General features: G+C 40.6%; 1 protein-coding gene across 11 annotated transcripts in view; it reads right to left on the bottom strand.

Annotated features, from left to right (window-relative positions):
- Nucleotides 1-312: 312 nt before the first annotated feature.
- The window catches only part of Rmdn2 (regulator of microtubule dynamics 2), an 80,129-nt gene continuing 55,810 nt past the window's right edge, over nt 313-24,631 (bottom strand). For 4 of the 11 annotated variants that reach the window (XM_076942304.1, XM_076942303.1, XM_076942305.1 and 1 more), the window contains 5 exons: nt 20,993-21,091; nt 19,283-19,336; nt 19,113-19,193; nt 14,297-14,346; nt 10,937-12,543 (listed from right to left, as the gene is read on the bottom strand). In XM_076942304.1, coding sequence (XP_076798419.1) covers nt 12,354-12,543; nt 14,297-14,346; nt 19,113-19,193; nt 19,283-19,336; nt 20,993-21,091 — 474 coding nt within the window. In that variant the 3' untranslated portion in view covers nt 10,937-12,353. Of the gene's footprint in view, nt 425-1,520; nt 1,579-1,610; nt 4,059-4,086; nt 7,057-10,933; nt 12,544-14,296; nt 14,347-19,112; nt 19,194-19,282; nt 19,337-20,992; nt 21,092-24,631 lie in introns of those variants that run through there. The other 7 variants (XM_076942308.1, XM_076942306.1, XM_076942307.1 and 4 more) reach the window with 7 other exon arrangements.

Here is a 24,631-nt window from a genome sequence, read left to right as displayed (position 1 = left end):
GTGTCATGGGATGTGGCGAGGAAGACACAACTACTGCCCATCAGTAGACCTAGGGGCCCCGTGGTCCTAGGGGAAGTGTGAGGTACGCCTGACTCTTTCTGCATAAACAAGATCTCAGCCAGTTGCTTAAACATGATCTAGCTTGTTCCAGCTCTCTTCTATCCCACCCCAACTTTCTAAGACCTCACTCTTTGAATAATTCTTTTTCATGCCACTCTTATCACATGTTAAGCTAGCATGACATCTAAATATATACATACAGAGACAGGCTTTTTATTCTGTCTCGTCAGCTTATCTATCCACTCACTGTGTGTCTTTGAGGACTATAGTTTTATACTTTTATTTTTTTAGTCTCTGTAGTTCACCACATCTCTCTACTTGACCTTTTCAGTGGTTATTACCATTCTTCTTGTTAGCTTTCCTCCTGGAACGTAAAACAAAAACAGTTTTGGTCAGACCTTGTATAGAAAGTGCAGGCCATGCATTGTCTACATGAAGAGCATTTGGTGATTTTAGAACTCTATCTATCTTATCAAAATGTCGCATGTCTTTCTGGTTTTTTAAAACCCTTGGGGTCCTTCAGTTTTTACTGGATTATTGTTTATTCCAAGATATTTGATTTTGTTTAGGTTATGGAAAATGAAGCATTTATTCTCCAGGCTATCCTCTAATTGGTTGCTATGTGTTGGTGATGGTTACTATTTTCATACATATTAATACATTCATAGCTGAAAGCTGTATTGTAGTTAATCCCCCAGATTTTCCACATATATAAGTGTACTAGGATAAGAGTGGTATTTATTGTATTCTCTATAATGTTTCACTCTACTTCATCAGTTGTTTTGCTCATTAGGGCAAATTTCTCTAGGACATTGTTAAGTAACAGTAGTAGAAATACCCTCTTGTGCTGTTCCTGACTTCAATGTTAGTGCTTGTCAAGAGTTAATTCTTAAGCATCTTGAGTTATATTAAGAAAATAACTATTTTCTCATGAAAATTTTTTAAAATAAAAATCTGGCTATTTTATCCTATAAGATGTTCTCTCTCTCTCTCTCTCTCTCTCTCTCTCTCTCTCTCTCTCTCTTGCTCCTTTGCATGTATGTGTGTATGATGTATGTGTGGATATATGTTCATGTGCACGTGGAGGCCAGAGGCCAATGTTAGGGGTCTTCCTCATGCTTTCCAAATGTCTTAAAGCAAGGTCTCTACCAAACCTGAATTCTTCTAGGCCAGCTGGGCAGAGAGCACAGAGATCCAATTTTTCTCTGTCTCCCTAGTGCAAGAATCATAGATGTGAACTGCCATTGCCTGGATTTTTACAGAGGGGACTGGAGATTTGAACTCAGTTCCTCATGCTTGCATAGCAAGCACTTTCCCCGTTGAGTTATCTTCCTGCCCCCTAATAAGATGTTTTATATTTGTGTATGTTTTATGAACATTTTAGTATGGTATTAATGTTTGTAACTTATCAATCAATCAATCAATCAATCAAAATATATTAGGGAATTTAACATCAATACCTGGATGGCCAGTGAGACAGCATATGCTGTATTGTCATCACTCCAAAGGTGGTCGGATCTGGGAGAATGGAGACAATAAATGAGGCCAACTAAGGTCTCACGAGCAGCCAACTTTATTCAGGGTCTCAGACAATCTATACTCTGAGGGGCCAAGAACAGTCACATGGGTGAAGTTCTCTTGAGTTCAAGAAGTATACAATCACAAGTACAAGCAGCACATGGCAAAAACATGTTTTTACACAGAGGCATAGAAAGGATAGTTTAAACATTTAACTGAATGACGCCTGCAAGCCATAATAAATAATTTGAAGTAAACTCACTCCTATCTGCTGCTCCTGGGAGGAGTATGAAACACATGCTGAGAACAAGTCTGTGTTTTGAAGAAACTGAGCTCACAAGACTTGTTTTCTTGCAGTGTCTCACAAGCTCTCAGAATTCTCCTCACATGAGTCTATTCCTAGACTGTGTTCTACACTGCATAAGCCCAAAGTCTTAAGTTTATCCCTGGAATCTATGTGAGACTGGAAAGAGAAAACCAGCTCCATAAAGTTGTCTACACACACACACACACACACACACACACACACACACTCACACACACTCACACACAGACACACACTCACACAGACATATACACAGACACACACACAGATACAGACACACACACACACTCACACACAGACACACACTCACACAGACATATACACAGACACACACACAGACATACACACACACTCACACACAGACACACACAGACATATACACAGACACACACACACAGACACAGACACACACACACTCACACACAGACACACACTCACACAGACATACACACAGACACACACACAGACACAGACACATACACTCACACATAGAGAGATACACACAGACACACACAGAGACACACACAGACACACACACATACACAGAGACACATACAGACACACACATATACACACACAGAGATACACATACATACCATGGCATACAGATATCTGCATTTAAACATAGAAATAATAAATGATAATAATAAGTAAAATGCAAATTAAAAATATTTGGAAGCTGAGTATAGTAGCATGTATCTATAAAACCAGTACTCAGGATATCTAAACAAGAGAACTGTGTGTTAAGGCCAGCTTGAACTGTATCGTGCGACCTTGGCTCAAAAATAAAATAAAACAAGTCCCTCAAAGCCCCCCAAAACAAAAACAAACACTCAAAAGACGAAAAACCAAACCAAACCAAACCAAACCAAACCAAACCAAACCAAACCAAACCAAGCAACCAAGACCAAAGAAACTTTGAAGGATGTCAGTTTAGAGCATTTTAATCCATTACAGCATATTACCATATTAAATATTTTAATTATCACCTATAATTTAATCTTTCTTTGACAATGCAGAATATCTTCTGGGATCTTGAATGGTTCTCAATAACGTATGGCTATTGGTTATCTTATTGATTGGTAGAAGGTCTGTTGAAACTTGATCACTGGAAACCCAAAGTTCTCCTCTGAAGAAGTCTGGTTTTCATGCCTGAGCTTCCTCTATTTGGGATAGTTTCAAGGAAGCAGCTAGAACTAAGCTTGTCAGAACTCAACACTTTTGCCATTTAGGCACCAAGGTATGGTGTTGTTAGGGTGTAGGGTTGGGTGGTCTAGCCTGGGTCCAGCCTTTGTGCATCATGTCTAGCACAAGTCAAGTGTTCTGTCTGAAACAGGCTCTTTTGGCAGGGACAGGGTAGGAGGTGACATATTTCCAGGCAGGGCAAGCAATGGGTGGGAGGCATCCAGATCTCATAAAGACCCACTGCCTAACTTCAGCACAGTGATGGCTTCCTGTCAGGACCCTTGCTAGAGCATCCCCAAGGAGATTCTGGAAAGTAAAGAAAAGTCAGTATTCTTCTTCATCATCATCAGAAGAAAACAAGAGCTGGAGGGATAAACATCTCATTAAAATTCCTTTTATCTGAATTTCTGCATCTTTATTAAAAACAAACAAACAAACAAACAAACAAGACATGTGTTCTTTTGAAATTAGTAGATGCAGTGAGAAACTTAAAACAATGTGCTATTTCACAGAGATAAGAGCCAGGCCAGACAAGTTTCGTTTTACATTGTCAACAAGGGCAGGAGGTTGGGGGTGGGGGGGGGGCAATCACATAACGTCTTAGGGATGAAAGTTTGGGTTGCCACGAAATGACTGCCCCAAAATGTAGACCAAATTTTATCTTAGACTGAATCTCTCAAAAGGAAAAGGGCAAGCTTAACTTTAAAAGTAGTTTCTGATCAGCATAAGAGCACAGATAAACGTTTTTAATGTCTAGGAAGTGGTGTGTGTCCCTACGGATGAGGTAACAATTCATCAAAAGCATGTCACTCAGTGCCAAAGGTCAGTGTTGTAAGAGGTCACAGAACAGACTGGCTGATGGGACTGAATCAATGGAAGCTCCTGTGCACTTGACTGAACAGCAAGTGTCATGTCACAGGCTCCATCTCCTTGCGGACAAAACTTAAAGGTCACATTTGGTGATCTCAACCTGAGGTGGGAGGGAGAGAAGAGCTGCTGGTTAACGTGTTGACAAGAACAAAACGTTAAGAAAAACCCAAATAACAGTTTCCTAGCAACCAACAAGGACATCTTTGGTGGTCGTAGAGTTAATCAGAATTGGTGACATTGAACTAGTCGGTATAACTGAGTTCAGGAAGAAGATGCTTAAAAGTACACAGGAAAGTTTTCTATATCAGCAGCAGAAACGTGTCTATAGAAGGACTCGGAGATACAGCTGGTAGGATGTGGGAAATTAAAGACGGAGAACGCCAAGAGCATTTGCGCATGTGCGGCAACCAGGAAGCGGTACAACTGTTTGAAAAGTGGTTTGGTGCCGCTTTATGACGTTAATGCATACTTGTTATGAGAAACACCAAAATATGTCTGCAAAAAAGCCAACCAACCAACCAAACAAACAACCAAACAAAAAACCCAAATCTGCAGAAAGACCTATGCATAAAAATTCAAGTCAGCTTTTCATAATTTCAAGCCTTAAGTCAACCCACAGGCATGAAATAACCTTGCTGTTTTCAAGCTAGAGATGACTCCAAAATGATATTAAACATTACATGTCTCTATGTTGTCCATGCATCTCAAAAATATGCTCAGCCACAGCCAAAGAGCCACGTTTAGGAATCTATATGTGACTCCATTTCTGTGGCGTTCTAGAAAACAGTGACCCAAGGTGCCAGAAGGCAGGTTAGTAGTTAAATGGGGCTGGGGTGAAGGTGGATAGGGGCCCCCCAGTGGGAGAGGGCAAAAGGAACTTTACAAATGATACAAGTAAGTTATCAGCATTTTCTTATATATAATCTACAGCTCAGTACATTTAATGTAAAAAACGAGACAGCTTTTGCATTTTGAGAAAATCAGAGATAGCCTTCACTTGAAAGAACTCCCTGAGGTGCTGGTCTGTAGTATTGCAGCTGGTCCCCAAAACTACGATGAAAGACACTGAGTGAGCCCTGAGCAGAGCCGAGGTGGTGTACAAGCTACTTGGTAGAATGATCCTTTTAGGAAGTGACCCAATTCATCAGCTCGCTCTTGGACAGGACCTTAAACAGAGGGCTCGACATTTATGGTCACTACACTCCTCGCTGGCACTGTGCTTCCTGAAAAGGTTCCATTCTGAAACTCCGTCCATCCTTGTGACCTGGAGGAAGGTCTGGAGACGATGAGGAATGACTGTTCACAAGCAAGTTGTTCTTTGCAAAGAAATGGGGTGCTGACAACACTTAGCTGAGCGAGTTTTGGGGAACTCAGATGAACTTTCTCCCTTACTCCTAAGTTTCTCTGGCCATTCATGGCACGGATTTGCAAGTATTAGATAAAACATAATCTCAAGCATGTTATGAGGTACACATTACAGTTCTGTAGCTGTGAAAATGTACATGTCAATGCAAAATAAAAAAAGGGAGACAATGTATAACAGAAACATCTCACGGAGGAAGCCACTCTCAGGGACAACTCCGTAAGAGTCAGGCACCTTCTATGAATTTATCTCATATGGCTCCCAAGCTCTCTTCAAAATTTCTCTTAAATTCCTGTTTTTGTTTCCAGTGAACCACCTCCACAGATCCTCCCTCTCCCAGGGGAGACACTTGTTACAGTCTTGGCTAAGTTAACAATTCTACAAATGTCAAGACAATTTTTTTTTGTCTTTTATTTTTTTAACCGTTTTAATTTTTAGAAAGTAGAAACAAAGTAAAGAGAAATGGAGTCAGTCCTGAGGGCATTAATCCTGAGTGATTTGAAGTTGAACATACGCCTCCAATATGATTTATTTTTGTGCTGTCCAAAAGAGTGTTGGAAATCAGGCCCCTGGGTCTAGTTTCCCATTTGAATGAACTAGGTGTATGTTGTCATCAAATTTAACTTTTCTTCCAGCCATTTATTCCCATGATTTTTTTTCTTAACCAATCCCAGGGACTAAACAGTTTTACTACACTATTAGATGTGACACGTTTAAACATGGCCGCTGCAGCGCGTCAGCTCTGCTGTTCCTTGCTTGGCCTCCAGCTTGCTAGCCCTCCTGTGGCCCTGCCCTGCCCCTTTGCTTGCCTCTCCCTCTATGCCTGTTCTCTGCCCCATCCCCTGTCACACCACAGCCAAGGATGGTGCTGGTTCTCAACCTTCCACTTTAGGACCCTGGCTTTGTTTTATTTGGTTTCACAAACGTTAAATGAGCACACATGGACAGGTGCTGTTGAGGTAAGTGACACAGAACATCTGTTTCACCTCACTGACGTTGGCTGGGCAAAAAGAAAACACAGAAAAGTGTGCTGGCATTTTGAGGTGGGTGAGATCACATTGGATGACAGGCCCTGAGGTTTTGATGGGGACTTTTCATCGAGGAGCCAGGCTTTGACTTCAATGGCCAGTCGTGGAGGCATTGATTCCTATAGGGAATAAAGCCTAGCAGTTGGCCAGAAGAGTACCAGAAAGCCTTTGAGTAATGACCAACCAATTTAGTCTGTCTGGCATGCAGACAACATATGTACAATGAGACAATTTTGGAGCTCTGTTGGAAGGACAGGTAGGACAACAGCACAGCAAGTACAGCCGAACTGGCCTTTAAGCAGTGGGTAAAACTGAAAAGACCATACAATGTTGTTATCAGTCTGTCATTCTTTGCTTCATTATCCTCCCAAGGGATAAGCTTCAGGAGGAAGTCGTGGAGAGCCAAGGAGGATGGTGTGTCCATGGGGTTTACTGCACAGCCTAGAGGATTTGATGCTTGAGATGAAGAGTATTCAGCTTCCACATCATCAGTAACAGCCTACTTCTGTGGACATATGTGGGGCTTCAGATCCTGATTTTGACTTCACAAGACAAGATCTTGCTTCCCTGCTGAGGATCCACCATGACTTGGATTTCAAGGATCAATGGGACCCACCATGGCTGCAGGTGAGATGGGTGGGCTCTGGAAGCACAGAGGCCGGGCAGAGCTGGTTCCATTGCTGTGGCAGCCTAAGGATTTCAAGGGCCTGGAGAGGTCAGAGGGATCAATTTAGAGAGAAGGGATGCTGAGAAGCTTTACCACATCACTGCAAAGGTGAACTAGGGCAGTGATGTAGCCTTTCTACATCATTTTCAATAAAACACAAATGCTACCCCATTTCCTGAGAGGCAAGATCAGTGACATTGAAAAATGTCATGACATAAGATAACAGGAACAAAAAGTATATGGCACAACATTGAAGTATGGCAGAGCTATGCCATGCAGTGGATAATATGAGGGGTTTTATTTCTTGGATTTTTATGATAACTATTGTATTTTTAGCTTTTGAAATTTTATAATTTGTTAGAACATCTTCTGCATTGTAAAACTATAGTCACTTTCAAAGCTAATTTTGTATTTGTGTTTCTTGTATTTTTTCTATTTCAAATTCCACAAATTATATATACTTTAGGTCCTCATAAAATCTGGTCTTTCAATATTAGCTCAATAAATGTTTGGTTAATTGTAATGGCAAGAAATCCTGAGCTCCCAGAGCTAAAGAAAACAAGGGGACTAAAATAATTTCAAACAAAGAATGAGAACAACTAATGGCCCGGCTGTAAAATCACTATCTTTACAACTGAGACCTTTAAAAACGTATGCCAGTCAACACTGTGAGCAGAGCCAGATGCATTCTGCAGCCAACACTGCAGGCCCTTCTCTCTAGCTGGAAGGGACTGTCCAATTAGGGCCCTGCTGGAACCACGGCTATGTGGCATTAGTAATGTCTAATGCAGTGATTTCCAGCAGATTATTTTCCTAGTATTAAATTACATTTCCCAAGTTTAAACTGGTTAAAGTGAGCCAACATGAAAAGCCCACGGAGGGGAAAATAAGACAAGTCCTCATAAGCAATTAATTTTATTGCCAAGAGCAAGGATGCTGTTTAAAAACAAACAAGGGTTAGCTCTAACAAAGTCCAACTTCATAGGTGATTTAGTTGCTTTATTTTATAGAGTAGATTTATTTGAAACATTATGAGCGCTTGTGTAACAAAGGCATGTGACACTTTTGAGTTAGTCATGTGTATCAAATGATACATGATAATAAATTGTGGAGAGTAGAGAGTCGATGAGTCAAGTTTACATGCAATGATGCATCTTCACAAAGGTCTACCACGTGGCTCTCTGCATGGATGGAGCACGGGCAGAAGTGGTTTTAAGAAATGTACAGAAGAGAAGGAAGAAATGATTCCTGAGAGCTGCAACAAGACAAACTGCACAGCTGCTCCAGCTTGGGCTGTTGAACCTTGAAGGTTTCGAGGCCACGGGCTGGGAACCCAATTCTGCTGACTTGAGAAAGCAGTGGAGACCAAAGGAATTAAAAGACCTGAGGATACTGTTCATCCGACTTAACATAATTGATTTCTAAAGAATGTATTTTCTTCCAGCAATGGTAGTTAATACTTAAAGGCCCAGCTACTCAGGAAGCTGAGGTGTAGGAGGTTCACTTAGAGTTTGAGACCAGTCTGTACAGTACAGATCTCTCTCTCTCTCTCTCTCTCTCTCTCTCTCTCTCTCTCTCTCTCTCTCTCTCTCTCTCTCAAAAGAACATATATATATATAGTGTATACTGACCACTAACCAAAATAGAAACTATTTGCACCATAGAGTCTCAACGAATTAAAAAAATCAAGACATACAAAATGTTTTCTGATCACAATGGAATTAAAGTAAATACCAACAGCAGAAAGATCTCTGCAAAACTTCAAACAGAGGAAACCAAACAGATTTCTAAATAACTCATGTATTAATTAAAAATTATTTTTCCTTGAATGAAAGTGGAAAATCGTGGTATGTGAGACACTCAGAGAGGAAGGAAAAGCCCTAAAAATCGATGTTATGATTTTAAAAAGGCATTTGGAAGGACCCCTGCATGGGAGGACATTGCTGTTCTCAGAGATGAGTTATAAAACATGAATCTTGGTGCTAGGCCTGGGGCGTCTCCTGTAGTGACTGCTCAGGCCCCAGAGGCTGCTGCCATCGCTGCTCTCGCTCACCATGGCTAGAGGATACGCGCCCAGTGCTGAGGACTCTATACATTTTGGTTGTAGGACATAGAAATCAATCTTGAACTGAAGGGGGTCAGGCGATGATGAGGACACACAACACATGGATGAGGACAGGGACAGGATTTGACAGGAGGGGACTTCCTTTGCGCTGGCTGGCTTCCATTATGCCAGAAGGTGTTGCTGTGAATTGAGCATTGTAGAATTTTACATAAACATACATAGCGGATTTCTTCCTATCTGACTTCTTTAAGCATAATTACCTTGAGGCTCATCTATTTGTGTAACATGTAGCAGTTCATTCTTTTTCTACTTCTGAGCTGTATTTTATCCCAGGACTCAGTCTACAGCAACAGCAAGTAGGTTGGTGGTTGTGTGTGGCTGTGCAGGGAGCAAGAGGCAGAGGAAGACGGGGAAGACTCTGAAGGGCAGGGGCTAGAGTTTAAAGTTATAGAGATGTTCTTGATTGTGCTGGAGATTTCACGGGCATATGCACATGACAAAATTTGTCGAATGATGTGTGTCAAAATGTATGCAATTATGTGTAGGTCAATAATATCTCAATAAAGCTACTAAAAAACAAAACAAAACAAAACAAAAAAAACCCCAAGCTCATCCTTAATGACTTGGCTGCCGGAACTTAAAGCGAAATACAAGCTGGGAGAGCCAAGATAACAGAACCTCAGGAGAACAGCTAAAGTCTACCTTGTCTTTGGGGAAGAAGCCAGTCTTGTTCATCACAGTTAATAAGCTACAAAGTTTACAACGAGACTCTTCCTATGCACTGAGACAAAATAGGTCGCGTTGCTCAAGCTAGGTTTCCCTACCCTCTTCGCCTCTTATCTAGGTGAGGAGGCTAAGGCAAACATATGAGAAAAACTAACATTAGAAGATTATGCAATAGGTTGTCAGAAATCTACAATAGAACACTAGAAAAAAAAACCCTACAGCTAATATAATAAGTATCTTTCTTTACTTTCTTCTTACTCTCTCACCTTTCTTCCCCATTCCTTCCGTTTCGTGCCTTCTTGCTACTTTCTATCCTTTGTTTGCTCTACTTCTGCTCACTCCCCTCTCCCCCATTTACATGACAGGAGAATGCAGTGACTCAGACCACAACATGGACCCTGAAGCATTTCCCGCTTCTAGTCTCATGTTCAGGGCATGATAGTTTATATCTTGTGTTCTGGTATCCACGATGTAGACAGGATAAAATCAAACGCCCTTTCTGCATAGGGTTGGTGTGTAACAGTGGTTCTCAACCTGTGGGTCTCGACCCCTTTGAGGATCCCATATCAAATATCTTATATTTCAGATATTTATATTACAATTCATATCAATAGCAATACTACAGCTGTGAAGTAGCAACATAATAATTTTATGGTTGGGGGTCATCACAACATGAGGAGTGGGGTCGCAGTATTAGGAAGGTTGAGATCCACTGGTGTACAAAATAAGTTGATACAGGAAAAACAACTTGGGAGTAGTTATTAATCACCGTGCAAGTTACGGTTCTCAGAGCGCCGATTCTATGTTAGGCATGCTGGACTCCAGTAATGACATGTAAATAGTCCTAGGCTCAAAGTGGATTTGAGAATACATGAGATTCCAACTAGACCCAGGCCTGGCATGGTCATTTCAATTTTCTGGCCCCGACTATGTTCCTCTTCTATCAGAGCTTAAACTATTTATTTAAAATGGAAAGTCTGGTGTAGAAGATGCATTAATGGTCCCGTTCAGCTTTAACCAATGCATTTCCCGATTCAAAAGTATAAACCCATTACAAAATAAAAACTTGTGCTATAAGGTTGGAGTCCAACTGACATGACTCCATTTTTATTACAAGAAGGCCATTGTCCTGCAGGAGAAGCACTAGCAACACAAACTAAGAAACATCAAAGCACTAAGATGTCAGACAACACTGTGTTTACTTCTCTCATGTGTTATGAGAAATTGTAACGTACAGTCTTGATTCATATCTTCGGGAGATACTCAGAGTTCTGAATTAGAACTCCCTTTGCCCAGCATTGTACATGAGGTCTCCTGAGAAGTCCGACTCTGTGTACTTGATCTTCAAGCGGAAGGGGTCCCATTAGTCTGGCCTCAATACCTGCATGCCGACCATGACCATGTTCTGGTTTTTCCAAGGTCAGGTATTCTGAGTGGTGAGTGACTCAACCACAGGAAATTAGCATTCACGAAGAAGAACTTGTGCAGAATTCCCTGGAGGGGATGTAATATTCGACATGTAAACAGTAGTCTGTGCAAGAAAAATAGTTGTTACAAGGCAAAAAAAATTAATGCAGACACTTGGGTTGGTCCCGTCACATGTGCCTTCTTGCTTACATGGTTCGGTGAGGACAGCAGCCACACTAGATGTGAGTCCTCCAGAGTGTGTATGGGGCACAGACAGCCTGGGTTTATTGGTAATTTTAGAAGGTGTGACTATGGTGGGGTGGGGTGCGTGAGTTTCCTCCATTAACACTCTGTGAGACAAACTACCATATGGGCCAGAAATCGCCAATACTCCAAAGACTGAAGGAGGAGTGTAACATTGCTATTGGACCAAGGACTTATGCACAAACTACCACATGAGTTATCTGACCAGTGGCTCTGAACCTGCCTACTGGAGATGTAGTGACGGCAGGGACCAAATAGAAAGCTTGTTAAAATTCGTGACCATTTAGTCTTATGGCTTGGGTCTCTTCTATCTGTAAGGACACTGTTTCTCTTTCTCTTATTCCTTAGAGGAAGCCGCTACACTTTAGCTTTCTGTTGGAAGGAGCTGTGGAGCTGTTTCCATGAAGTCTATGATGTGCTAACGCTGTGCCCATTTATTGCTAGCTGGAACAGCCTGCCTCAACTTGCATATTATTAGTAGTGTTATTTATTACTCTTTAGCTTTTTAGAGCTTGCCAATCACTATCAACAGCACTGTTGACCCTGCAAAGGCCAGGAGGCGACCTGCTTGCTTTCTACCCACTTAGCCTCTATATCAGCTGTAGAGAAAAATGATGGATTTGGTATCTCAACTGGCCCCTAGATGAGAGAGAAACAATTCCATTTAAGTAACTGGCATCTCTAAGTGAGGGCTTAGGAGTTTTGAGTGAATTTTTTGAATGCCTATTTTCAATAATGGTTCTTAAATGCTTTAACCTCCTCTTTAGCCCACCACCCAGCAGCGGTAGTGGAAAAGAAAGGATATGGGGGAAGTGGACCTGTTTAGAAAGGTTCTTTAGAGCAACTCCCGTCTGTGTTGTCTGGAAATTGGCAATTCAGTTCACAGGTTGGAAGGCAGGGGAGGCTCGATCCACTCGCAAAGACTTCATGGATACACCAGTAGTCCAGTTCCAGAGAGTCGGGTTAGCCACGGTGGTGACACAACCTAGCAGAGACAGCCAGGCTTCAGCCTCGGCTCCAGTCAGCAGGAGGGACCACCAGGAACACCAGAAGTTCTCAGCTGTGCTTTTCAGGGAAGCAAACATCAGTGAAGACTACAGACCCACAAGCGTTGCACAGCTGGCTGTACCAGCAAGCCAAGCTCTGTCTCTGTCACTTGGCCAAGTCCTATTTATACCCTCCGAAGATTATGCGTCCTCCACATGCCTTGCCTCAGCACGTGCATCCAATCAGCTGGCATCTATGGAGTCCCGACAAATGGACCTCAGCTATGCAATGCGAGGCAGACCAGTACATGCATGTTATAGCAAAGACTCCTTCATCACGTGTCCTTTCACATGCTTGCTTTAGCAGAACACCCTCTCTACTGTGACTGCTTCAGTCACTGCCTCATACCTGTGTCCACTTCAGGAAAACACTCCTTCACGTGTTTGCCACAGCAAAACACCATCTAACACAACTGACTCTCCATAAACCCTTAAGTTTCCACCTCGTGTGTGTGTGTGTGTGTGTGTGTGTGTGTGTGTTGGGGAGAACAAACAAAAAACTCAAGTTTTACTTTGATTTCTAGGCTGGTTGAAGGATACCACAGGATCTTTATCAATCACTGATGAATAAGCTTCATTTTAAAATTGTGTTGGTTTATTACTGAAGATTGGGAAATACAGCAAATAAAAGACTGACTCACACAACTCTCTTATTATCTTAGTTTATTTTCTACTAATACTTTTCTGGCATATTTTCACACAGTTGACTTTACATCTATATACCATTTGTCTTGTTCACAAACAATTATTTCCCTATAATACACACACACACACACACACACACACACACACATACACACACGGGTAAGACAGGTAAGAGTCTTGCTTTTAGTCCATGTAGGACTAACAATCTTCCTGCTTTTCCCCGTATGATAGCATACTGTAGCGTAGCATATCATGCCATAAACATACTATCACACATGTGTGTATGTTGTTTTTGAGATAGGTGCTTGCTTTTTAACCCAGGCTGGCTCAGGACCCATGCGCAGACAACCTCCTGTTTCCAAGTGGTGGGAGTTATGAATGTGTCACCATGTTGAGCATATAATTATTTTTAATATTAAAATATTTCTACTGTAGTGGAACTCAAGCATGATTGACTGTTTTCTCGTTGGCGTTCACATCAATCCCCTGTGCTTTCTCTTTAGGATTATTTCTATGAGACATTGCAGGATTAGACTTAATATTGTTTTTAGGCTTTAGACATATTTTAACCAGAGGATTGTAGTGAAACATCCTCGCACTATCAACATATAAACACATTTTATCTTATGGTAATACTTCCTAAGAAAAGGAAAAAGCCTTCCAAGTTTGATAGTAAAATGGTATTTTTATTGCAGTTCTATTCACATTTCTCTGACTATTTTGTGCTTTCTTCTCTTGTTCTTCTTTTTCTAGCAACTCGGCCCATTGATTACATTTTCATCATGATTTAATTATTTTATAAAGTCTATTGAAGCAATAACATTCACTAGGGTGCATTTTATTAGACTGAGTTAGTATTGGTTACACAAACATTCTAAAGGCTGTAGTTTATTGACATGAATAAAACGAAGTATCCAGAGATCATTATATAGTAACATTAGAGTAAGTACTGTCTCCAAAGAACATGATTTGCCTCTAGTGCACTGGCCATAGAAGGCAAGGTTAGACCTTCAAATCAAATGAGAATACATAATCTTACATGAAGGAGAAACACATTATAAAAGTACAGTCTGTTTAATTCTAGAAGAGTGCATTGCATCTGCAGAAGACTAAGTTCTTTTATTTACCTCTTCAAAGAGCCGATTATTCTCTTCACCTCTTTATGTGCATCCTTGTCCTAGAAAGACAATCCAAACGGACAGTGAGATGTCACACATTTCTACGGGGACTCTAAGGACTCTGAAGTGAGCTATCCTTGGGTGTAGGTATTTTCCTTGAAAGGCTATCACAAACAGACTGCGTGTTTCTTAGGTGCACACAGGGTGCAGATGTATGAGAATGAAGCTGACGTAAGGCGCTGTTTCTCCATGAAGTCCGGGGTGGGATTCAGGACGGGACAGTCTTCCACAGGCTGACACATTGGTTCCACTAGTGTCTTAGCAGTGGTGCTGTCTCCCTTTCTAAGAGGTGTGAAGAAGCCTTAGCCTAAGCTGCAGGATTTGAAGTTACCTGAGATTACCTATAAAAAGCCACACATACATGTGTGTGTGTGTGTGATATTACATTTTTAAATGTTATATATTTCATTATTGACTTTATCAAGTAGTTTAGACTGAGATTACTCTCCTATGAGTGATAAATGTCATCTGAAAATACATTAATTTAAAAGACAGTTTAGTGCCTCTTTCACTGCAAACCAAAGTATTATAATTTCTCTCTCATCTGAGCCTTCTCGGTACATGCCAGGCTGCTGAACTCAAACATTGCATTCAGGCAGGCAGTGGTGAGGCTATTGAAGAGGTAATTATTTCATTCAGCAATCACTGCATTCTGCCATAGACATGGGAATTCCTTTTATTTTCCGTTTTAAAGACTGTTTCTTAGGATCTGTGATTAGCTCCTTAGAGTGAAGAGATGCTCACATAAATAATGGAAATATGGTAGTTTCAAATTCTTGGGATGTAAGCCTGTTGATACACATTCATTTGGGCTTCAGGGACCAAATGGCTGACAGTTTCAATAGCAACTGGGTGTGGATCAGTGTGAGAGACAATAGACACAGCTACAAAATAACTGTAATGCAAAGAAGTTACAAGTGCCACAACATGAAGGATACTATGAAGGTTTATGGGCAGGGAAGAACCTGGGGAGGGGAGGCATCTTCTGGAACTCTTGCTGATGTTAGTTTAGCAGTGAATAAGCTAGTTACAAAATCACTAACTGGATCTACTTCAGACTGAAACCCTTTCAGAGACAGGTGGTTGCAGGTATGAGTCACCTTATCCTGTATTCTTGACAAAGAGGAAACTGATCTCCTAACCCTACCGCACCCCCATTTAGAAAATAATTTAATAATACAAATGAATACTAGAAAAATAAAAACCATGGCGATTGTTTGTTCATGCTCTTTTTTTCTTATAAAACCATTTTCATAATGTCCAGATTTTGAAGCTACGTTCACGCCAGTGCTGCTTACTGTCCCCGCTGAGACTACCCATATCTGTGTGAATGACAGTTCTGGGTCTTTGAACCAAGGCTTCCTGAGTGCTATACACTCAACAGTATACTTGCACTAGGAATACAGTGGTAAATAAAATAGACATTTATATGGAATAATCATACAAATAGATACACAGTCACAATTGTCCTATGGTTTGAAGGGAAAATAAGAGAAGCTTTCTTGCCAAGGGCTATTAGCTGGTCTGTTGGAAGACATGGAGATCCTGGGGGCCACATGGAAGGCTCTCATCATCTGTAGACAAGAAAGAAGCTGCGGGTGCTCCACTCTGGTGGTGGCAGTAGAGTCAGTGCCAGTGAAGTGGTTCTAGACATGTTTTAGAAGAATTCAGAGATTTTGGTCACTAGGAATATGTCTGTCTAGCTTTTGGGATACTGAGGGCAAATGAGGCATTAAAGATAGTTCAAGGTTTCCCAGCCTGGGGTGTGTGTGTTGTTTATAAAGAGGATGGGCATGAACAAAGGTCTGACGATGAATTGAATCTGACATGTCTGAGAGACATCTAAGCAGAGATGTCTGTCAAGTAGGACATTAGTCTAGAACTCAGGAAAGAGGTCTAGAGGGTCAGCTTGGAGGAGCCCTGGTACACAGACAATACTGAAGCCAGAGAGAAGATACAGGATTGGGGTAGGAAGAAGATTGGAGAAGAGACAAGGGACCTACAGACCAATGACTAACAGTGTCATCAGCATCTACTTAGACTTACCTGTGAAATCTCTGAAGTTTATGCATAAACACGTGCGTGTCAATGAGGCATCTCACCTCAGCTTTAAGTCTGCTCTTACATTCTAATAAGAATCTAACAGATTCTAATAAGAATCTAACAGGTGTTGGTTTTAAATGACTATGTATAATCGAAATGACGCTAAAAGGCAATAAGGTCTCCATCATGAACAGAGAGCAAGAATCAGAGGGACAAAATCTGTTGTCAAGTGTAGCCTTTGTAATGTAGAGAAAGAGTTCTAGGATCTGAGCTGGTCTGCATCTTTTGTTTTCTAAAAAGAATCTCTCTATAGGCCTGCCTTGTCCATAGCTTGCTGTATAGACTGGGATGGTGATCTTCCTGTGTCTGCCTCCTGGGTACTGGCATTATGACCTACTAACTGGACCTCTTCTGTCTCTTTTACTAACTGATAGAATCCACTAGGAATGTGTTAGAAGGACAACATACCCAGTGGGAATTCCAAACCTACAGAAGATGCAGTGGAACCAAGCCTGCCCCAGTGGCCGTGGGGTGGGTCTGGTTGGCTCTAAGCCCACAGTTCCTTGGCAGATCTTACTTAGTTCCCCTTTCAGTCTTATTTCTGTGACTGCATCATGCATTCCTTCCTTTCCAGCTAACGTCTTTGCTTTCTCATTCTGTGCTTGTATCCGTGACCTGATACATCCTCTGCCCACACTTACACATTAAACAGATATTTCCAACTTTATCTCTGGTATGTCCTGGTCTCTGCTAGAAGACAATGATTTCTCCCTTTGGAGTCTCTGCAGTAAGTTCTTTGTGTCTCTGAGCATCCTTTCTCTGAATCTTGAGACACTAGTATCTAGATATGCACTGTATATTCTCAAGTATAAACCAAGGCATGGAAGAGGCATGTTCTACTCTTTATATCCCACATCACAGCACTGAATGATGCTTTCCCCGTGGCATTTCTTTTCCTTTGAAAACTGAAGATGACAATGTTTGGAGCAGAAAAATATTGACTTATTTCTATTCATTCAGAATATAGACAACGACTCACAGGTACACAGACTGGAATGCTAACCCTGAAGAGTGCCTGAAGCTGTAGCACTGCCAGAATTCCAAATTGCTAAATACAATCACAAGGCACAATGCAGCAGTGTCTTTTTAACTAACCGAGTCTCAAAGCTCAATAAAATGTAATGCAATTATTATTATTTAGTTTAATGGTCTGGATAGTCATGCTTAGGTCTGCCCTAGGGATTGAGTATGGCAACCCCTTGGATAGTCAATGTGTTTTTAACTGCGAAGTCGGCCTATATTTTTTTTCCCGACTGTTTGATTAACTTTCTCCTTTGTAACTATGTGTGTGTTTGTTATATGTGTACATGTATGTTTGTTATGTGTGAATATATGTGTGCACGTGTGTATCCATACATGGGTGTTTGTTATATGTGTACATATGTGTTTTATATGTGCATATTTATATATTTGTTATATGTGTACATGTATATGTTTATTATATGTGTGCATGTATATATGTTTGTTATACATGTGTATGTGTGTGTTATATGTATATATGTTTGTTATACGTGTGTATGTGTGTGTTATATGTGTATATGTTTGTTATATGTGTGTATGTGTGTTGTGTGTGTGTGTGTATGTTGTCTGGTGTATGTGTCTGGTGTGTGTGTCTGTGTGTGTAGGTCACAGGCTGATTTTGGGTCTCTTCCTCTATCATTCTTTACCTTGTTTTGGGGCAGTGTCTCATTGTACCTGGAACTTGCAGTACCAGCTAGACGGTTGGCTAGAAAACCTGGAGTATACTCCTTCCCACCACCCAGTGCTGGGATTCCAGGCAGGAAGCACTGCACATTATGTTGTCTGTGGCGCTAGGGAATCTGAATCCAGATCCTCCTGGTTGTACATTAAGCACTTTACCCACTGAGACATCTCCCCAGTCTCTTCCTGCAGTTTTACACAGTAGGCACCAAGGTGTTTTAGGTGATAGTTCATGATTTGTGTCTGCCGTAAAGGTTTGTTTGATCTCCCAGTGACAAGTTATTCTACAGAGATTGAGCAACTTTTAACATTTTAATGGACACACAAAATCCAAGTAATCAAGTTGTGCTATCAGAGAACATTTCATCTTAGAGGAAGAGAACAGCCACGATTCCCAGTGTCTTCCAATCCCTAAAGTGCTTAAAGGGCAAGAGCCTCATTTATGACTAAGTTCTGGAAGCTAATGCCCAGAATGTTGACTATAGTTAGTAATTCTCCATCAAACACTTGAATAGGAAAGAGAGCACCTTTGGTGGTTTCAACAATGAAAACACTGGTGTGTGGTGAGGCATGTATCCACCAGCTTGATTGTGGTAATTGTCTTACAGCACATACACAAAACAAAGATTTGTGTATCTTTGTGCAGTCAAAAAGTGATGGCTCAGTGGTTAAGAGCACTGACTGCTTTTCCAGAGGTCCTGAGTTCAATTCCCAGCAACCACATGGTGGCTCAGAATCATCTGTAATGGAAAATGTAATCAGATGCCCTCTTCTGGTGTGTCTGAAGATAGTACAGTGTACTCATAAATAATAAATAAATCACTAAAAATATATGTATGTATCTATTAATTATACTTTAACAAATCTGGAATAATAAAATAAATACATGTATTAACTGATAAAGAAAAGTCTGAACCCCAGTACTGTGAGTTCCCCACACTTTCTCATCACCTAGACTTACCTCTTTGGTGACAATAGGCAGTAGCAATGCCAAGTTACAGAATTTCCAAGCCTCCCGAGATTCTCCAAGATCAGCATAACACTAGAAATGAAGAGAAACATTTGTATTAAAGGCAACCCATATTTACTGCAGTGTTCTCAGAGGGATCTTTATGCAGTTCTCTTCCTTACCTTGGCTGTATACATATAGTTGGACACAGAATAACCAGGTTGTAATTCTTCAGTCTGAAGAGAAAGCAGACAAAAGGGTAATGGCAATGTTATAACAAGAACACCAGTCATAATGAAAAGGGACACATTTCAACAAACTGTCCCACGACTTGGCTGTTTCATGCTTGAATACCCTTCCTGGCGTAGAGACAGCCTTTGGAGAAAGAATCACAGTGGGCTGACATTTTCATTATGGTTATGAAGCATCTACAGAGCCATCCCTTCCTTTCTATTGTCCTATCTGCCCTCAGGCAACATACGGTCCTGAGACAGGGCCTACACATTCCTCAGTCTGTTTAGAAAAGTGAGATGAGGCAAGGCAAGCATCCTCTACTAGATTAAGACTTGTTTGCTTACGGGCATGTCACATGACGTCAATAACCCCTGAAGTCTATCCCATGCGGTGCTTTTAAAGGACATAAAGGATCCATGAGAGAGCTGGTCCAAGTAGAAGGTACTACTAGTGTGCCCACCTCTACCTGTTCACCCACAGTTCCTAATCTCTGGGGGAAAGAATTCCTGTACAGGCAGGATACTAAGCCAGAGCTCTTCTAAGGACCCAAGTCAGTCTGTGCCGTGGAGCCGCCTTTTGCCGAGGTGGTTAGGCACATAAGCTCCCAAGTAGACTCCACTCCCCAGTCTAGAGGAACACACAACTTAAGGGAAGACTTTAAACAAACAAAAAACTTGAGAGATTCAGTTATTTACAAAATTTCAAAAGGCAAGTTTCTCCTTTCTAATTTTATTCTCAGCTTCAATCTCATTCTCCAGGAGTACCACCATCGTCAGCCATCTCCTCAGATGACTCATTGAAAATAGAAACAGAAGTAATAATTATTCTTTTAAATAATACATAAGTGGAGATTTTTTCTATACTTTTTCCCTTCCTGGAGCCACAGAAAAATCTTCATGTTAGCATCTTTAGATCTACTGTATTGTCCCTAAAAGCCGTATTTCAAAGTATGGAAATACTCTCATTAAATTAAGTACTTTTCCATTAAACCTTAAATTTGTTCTCAACTTTAACTGTCAAAGAACACACTTATGTATTGTGTGTGACTGTGTATGTCGGAGAGTCTAATACTGACAGGTGAACAGTGTAAGGCCTTGGCACAGAAGAGAGTACAGACAGGAACAGATCAGAGGAAGTTGTTATTTCAGCTTTGGATAGAGGTCTGGATGTGTGACTGAGCCTGTAGGGTAAGAGGGCCAGGGGAGCCACCCACATTGCTGATGGGCTCTGGCTGACCAGGTGTTTCTCCTCTCTAATCACTTCCATCTCAATATTCCTCATTTGGTGAGAATCTTGAGTCATTCCAAGAATGACTCAAACTAATCGTTCAACTGCCCCCCCCCCCCCTTCCATGTTCAGTACTTGTCTGAGCTCTGAGAAAACCTCATCTGGATAACATCCACTCATGTGTTCTTCTCCCTCATCCCGGCCTTCAAACAACAAAACAACTGGAACATGTGTATAGACTTCAACAGCTGGGCATTTCTAATCTGGAAACTGGAAGCACTGTTTACCTGGTTTCAGAGTAAGGCAGAGACCAGGTGAACAGAAAGTTAATTGAGTGGGTGTATATACTCCATGCTTAGATATGAGCAATACTGCATTTAATTGTTTAAAGTTGTATCAGCAGAGCAATTTCACATGACAGACAAACACACCTTAAGGAAGTTGGACAAAGCTTCATGAACTGTTGAAGATGGTATTTCCCCAAACAGAGTAGCAGCCATTTTTTTCTCAATCCAGCTGAGTTTTGAGACCTACACATACAAAGAAATATCACGCTTAGAAATGATGTCTCTCCAGTTAGTTACATGTGTAAGCATGTATGTATCTATGTGCATATACATACAACAGGTGCTGGTAAACATACTCATAAGTAGTATATCACGGAATATAGTGACCAGCCCACCTCTGCTACTCCTGCCTACTGCATGCTATCCTATGGAGTCAGTGCTTTCTCAGATATGGGTACATGATTCTTAGTCTAGAGCAAGTTCAGAGAGCTGAGAAGACTTATTCACTACCCAGGCCCCTGAGAGGCTCTCTTGAGACGGTCCTACACCCATGCACCCACAGGCAGTACTAAGGGGACTCAGTAAAAAAAAAAAAAGCATTTGAAGTTGGGAGGAAGAGTGGTAGGAAGGACAGAAGAGAAAGTGGAGAAGAAGAAATGGTATGGATTTGAACAAAATAAGCATGCATGACTTGCTCAGATAATAAAAATAGTGATCAAATTCAATTTAATCTTGCCATTTGCTTTATTTTTTTATTTTCCACAAATATAAATATCAGGCATGTATCATATTTCAGAAATGATACTCAAAGGTCATGCCCTCTCAGTGAAATCAAGTGTCTTCTCAACGCACTTTTAATTTTTTAGGTAGTCCTTTTCTAGTTAAAAAAAAAAAAAAAAAAAGAAACAAAGAAAAACAACAAAACAAAATCCAAAAAAAGAAAAGCTGTTAGAACCAACATCTTTAATAAAATGTCAGCCCTCTTAAAAAAATTATCTTGATACTAAAATTTGTTTTGAGAATTGTATATTGCAGAATACACAGCCTTGGTGTATTTACTCATCAAGCAAGCTGAGCAGACCTGCTCAAACCTCTGATGTCCTGGAATTCTCCATCTGGATGCAGTGAAGACACAGCATCAGAGGCTTATCAACTTACTCTTCCTCCCACCCCTCTTCTAATATCTCAACGCCCGTAATCAGCTTGAAGAAGTTAATGAAGAGTCAGTGCCCCTATTCCCTGGGCTTGGGGACTGAGGTGGTTAATATCGGGCTGTCTTTCTAAAGAAAAGTAGTGGTTTTGTGGGAATAGGGAGGATTAGCTAGGATTTATTGCATAGCCATAACCTATTGGTAGAAATCTGTACAAATATTATCAAGATGAAGTTATAACTTCTTAAATGGCACAAATTTACTTTGATTTCAAATTTAAGGTTTTCATTGGTATGAGCTTCTTATTGATATAAAAGTGAGATGAATATTGATACTCTCATAGGCATTGTACCTGTATAACACATTTAGGAATACAAGGCTTAGACCTAGTCCTTCTTTAACTTTTTTAACAGATTTGAGACGGTTAGCCTGTGAGTTAAGGGACTACAGCAAATTCATGGCTTGGAGTCTATTGTTAGGATGTTTTCTATGTTTTATTTAGAAATAGCTGAGTGGAGTTAACAGACAACTGTCCAGATTACCTTACATGGATATTTGGTTTTCAAAACGTCAGAAGTCCACAGAATTGACATTACAAACGTTTCTGTAGTAATGTTCATTTTGATTAGAGACCTGTCTGCTCCTGACAGCTTCCTGTCTTGGATTCTAAGAAGACATTGAGCATCTTTGGAGTTACTCCAGTTGTGGTGAGACAGCCACTAGGCAAGAATTGCCTCTTTCCATCTACAGACAAATTACTGTCCAGAAAAGGACACACTTGCAGAATAGTCGACTGATCATATCTGCCTAGACAGAGTAATCAGCCCTTAATAATTCTGCAGCACTAAGGTCTGTCAGATGATCCTGGGCCAGAAGGCTGAAGATCAGATGCTCCAACGTTTTGTAGTATAGAAAGTGTCCAGGTGTTCAGTGGTCTCTATAAATTGGCTAAGTTTTAGAAGCTATGCTTTGTGCTTCTCATAATTTTAGTTAACTCAGCCATTCTGGATTTCTGACGGGGTTGAAAACTTATAGTCTCATAGCCAAAAGCCAGGTTCAGAACTAAGTGTTTTAGTTAGGAGAGATGACAGAGGTTCTGGTTAGTCAACAAAATGATGGACTGGGTATTAGGACTATCTTGTATCTCACTGGTACAAATTGGCCTAATTATGCTCTAATTGTATTTTGAGAGAAAAGTTTTATTTTAACAGGAAGGGTGATGTAGGAGGAGCTAAGGTGGGAGGAGTACCGAGAGGAAGAGAAGGAGTAAGGAGAGGAGGAGAAGGAGAGGAGAAGCTAGGTGATGAGAAAGAGAAAGAGAAAGAGAAAGAGAAAGAGAAAGAGAAAGAGAAAGAGAAAGAGAAAGAGAAAGAGAGAGAAAGAGGGGGGATATCAAGGCAGATATTCATGTGTCTCCATCAGTCAAAGATAGTTGATATATCTAGGTTGGGTATTGGGTTACACTTCTGATTGAGCATTACCAAACTTATGAAGCCTTTGATTAACATTTTAAAAAAAGTGTATAAAAGCAAAAAAGGAAAAGGGGGCATGGGATAAGGGTTTTGGGGGGGGATGGGGAAAGGAGATGGTATCTGAAGTGTAAATAAAATATCCAATAAAAAAATAGAAAAAAAATCTAAAAAGCAAAAAAACAAACAAACAAACAAACAAACAAACAAAAAAAAAAACAAAACAGAAGCTGTGAAACTTGCTGGGTATGGATAAGGCCATGGGCTGATCCTGGCTGCTGACAAAACTGTGCATTTCTATACAATTCTACTTATTGATTTGCTCAAGTTTGCATTTTAAAAGCTTTGTAAAAGTGTATTACAACATTTATTTCCTTTTGTGATTTTTTTCACTTAACATTGTTTTAATCTGGTTGATGGCATAATTGAAGTTCAGTCATTCAAATACATTATTAAATGTGGAATTTAATATGCTTATTATGTGCTTTACATATGAATATTTTTGTATTCTTGATCATTTAATTATCAAAAAAGGCAGGTTAGGGGCTGGGAAGATGGTTTGCTGTGCAAACGTAAGAACCTGTGCCCTATGGCCAGCACTCAAGTAAAAGGTAAGGTTGGGACCCTTGACTGTGAGCTGAGAGCACTGGGGTGAGGGTTTGGATGGACAAGACATTCCTGAACATTGCTACCCAGCCAGTCTAGTAGAATTGGTGAGCTCCAGATTCAGAGAGAGAGATCCTGCCTCAAAAGATAAGGTGGTGAGTTACTGACGAAGACATCTGACGTCAACTGCTGGCCCCATAAGCACATGCACACACACATTATGTATACACTACTACCCACCCCCCATCAAGAAGCATGTGAAGTCTACCAGGATTTTTTCAATTTGTAAATATATCCATATTTGCTTATTTTGGTCAGTTTTTATTTTATAGTTTTGAGGCTGGTATTAGGAACATATTAAGTTACAAATTCTTTCATAGTTAATTAAGCTTTTATTTTTGCATGGCTACACTCTGTAGCTCTAGAAATAATTGTACTTTAAAATAGATTAAATGCATTTATATAATTCAAATTAAATTATATTTATGTTTAAGAAATATAACTTATAAAATGCACATGTGGCATATAGTGGGTCTCCAATAAAGAGAGCCTCTTCC

Source organism: Arvicanthis niloticus, chromosome 11 (genome assembly GCF_011762505.2).
Source record: "Arvicanthis niloticus isolate mArvNil1 chromosome 11, mArvNil1.pat.X, whole genome shotgun sequence".
Taxonomy (NCBI): domain Eukaryota; kingdom Metazoa; phylum Chordata; class Mammalia; order Rodentia; family Muridae; genus Arvicanthis; species Arvicanthis niloticus.
This window is presented reverse-complemented; position numbering and strand designations above follow the sequence as displayed.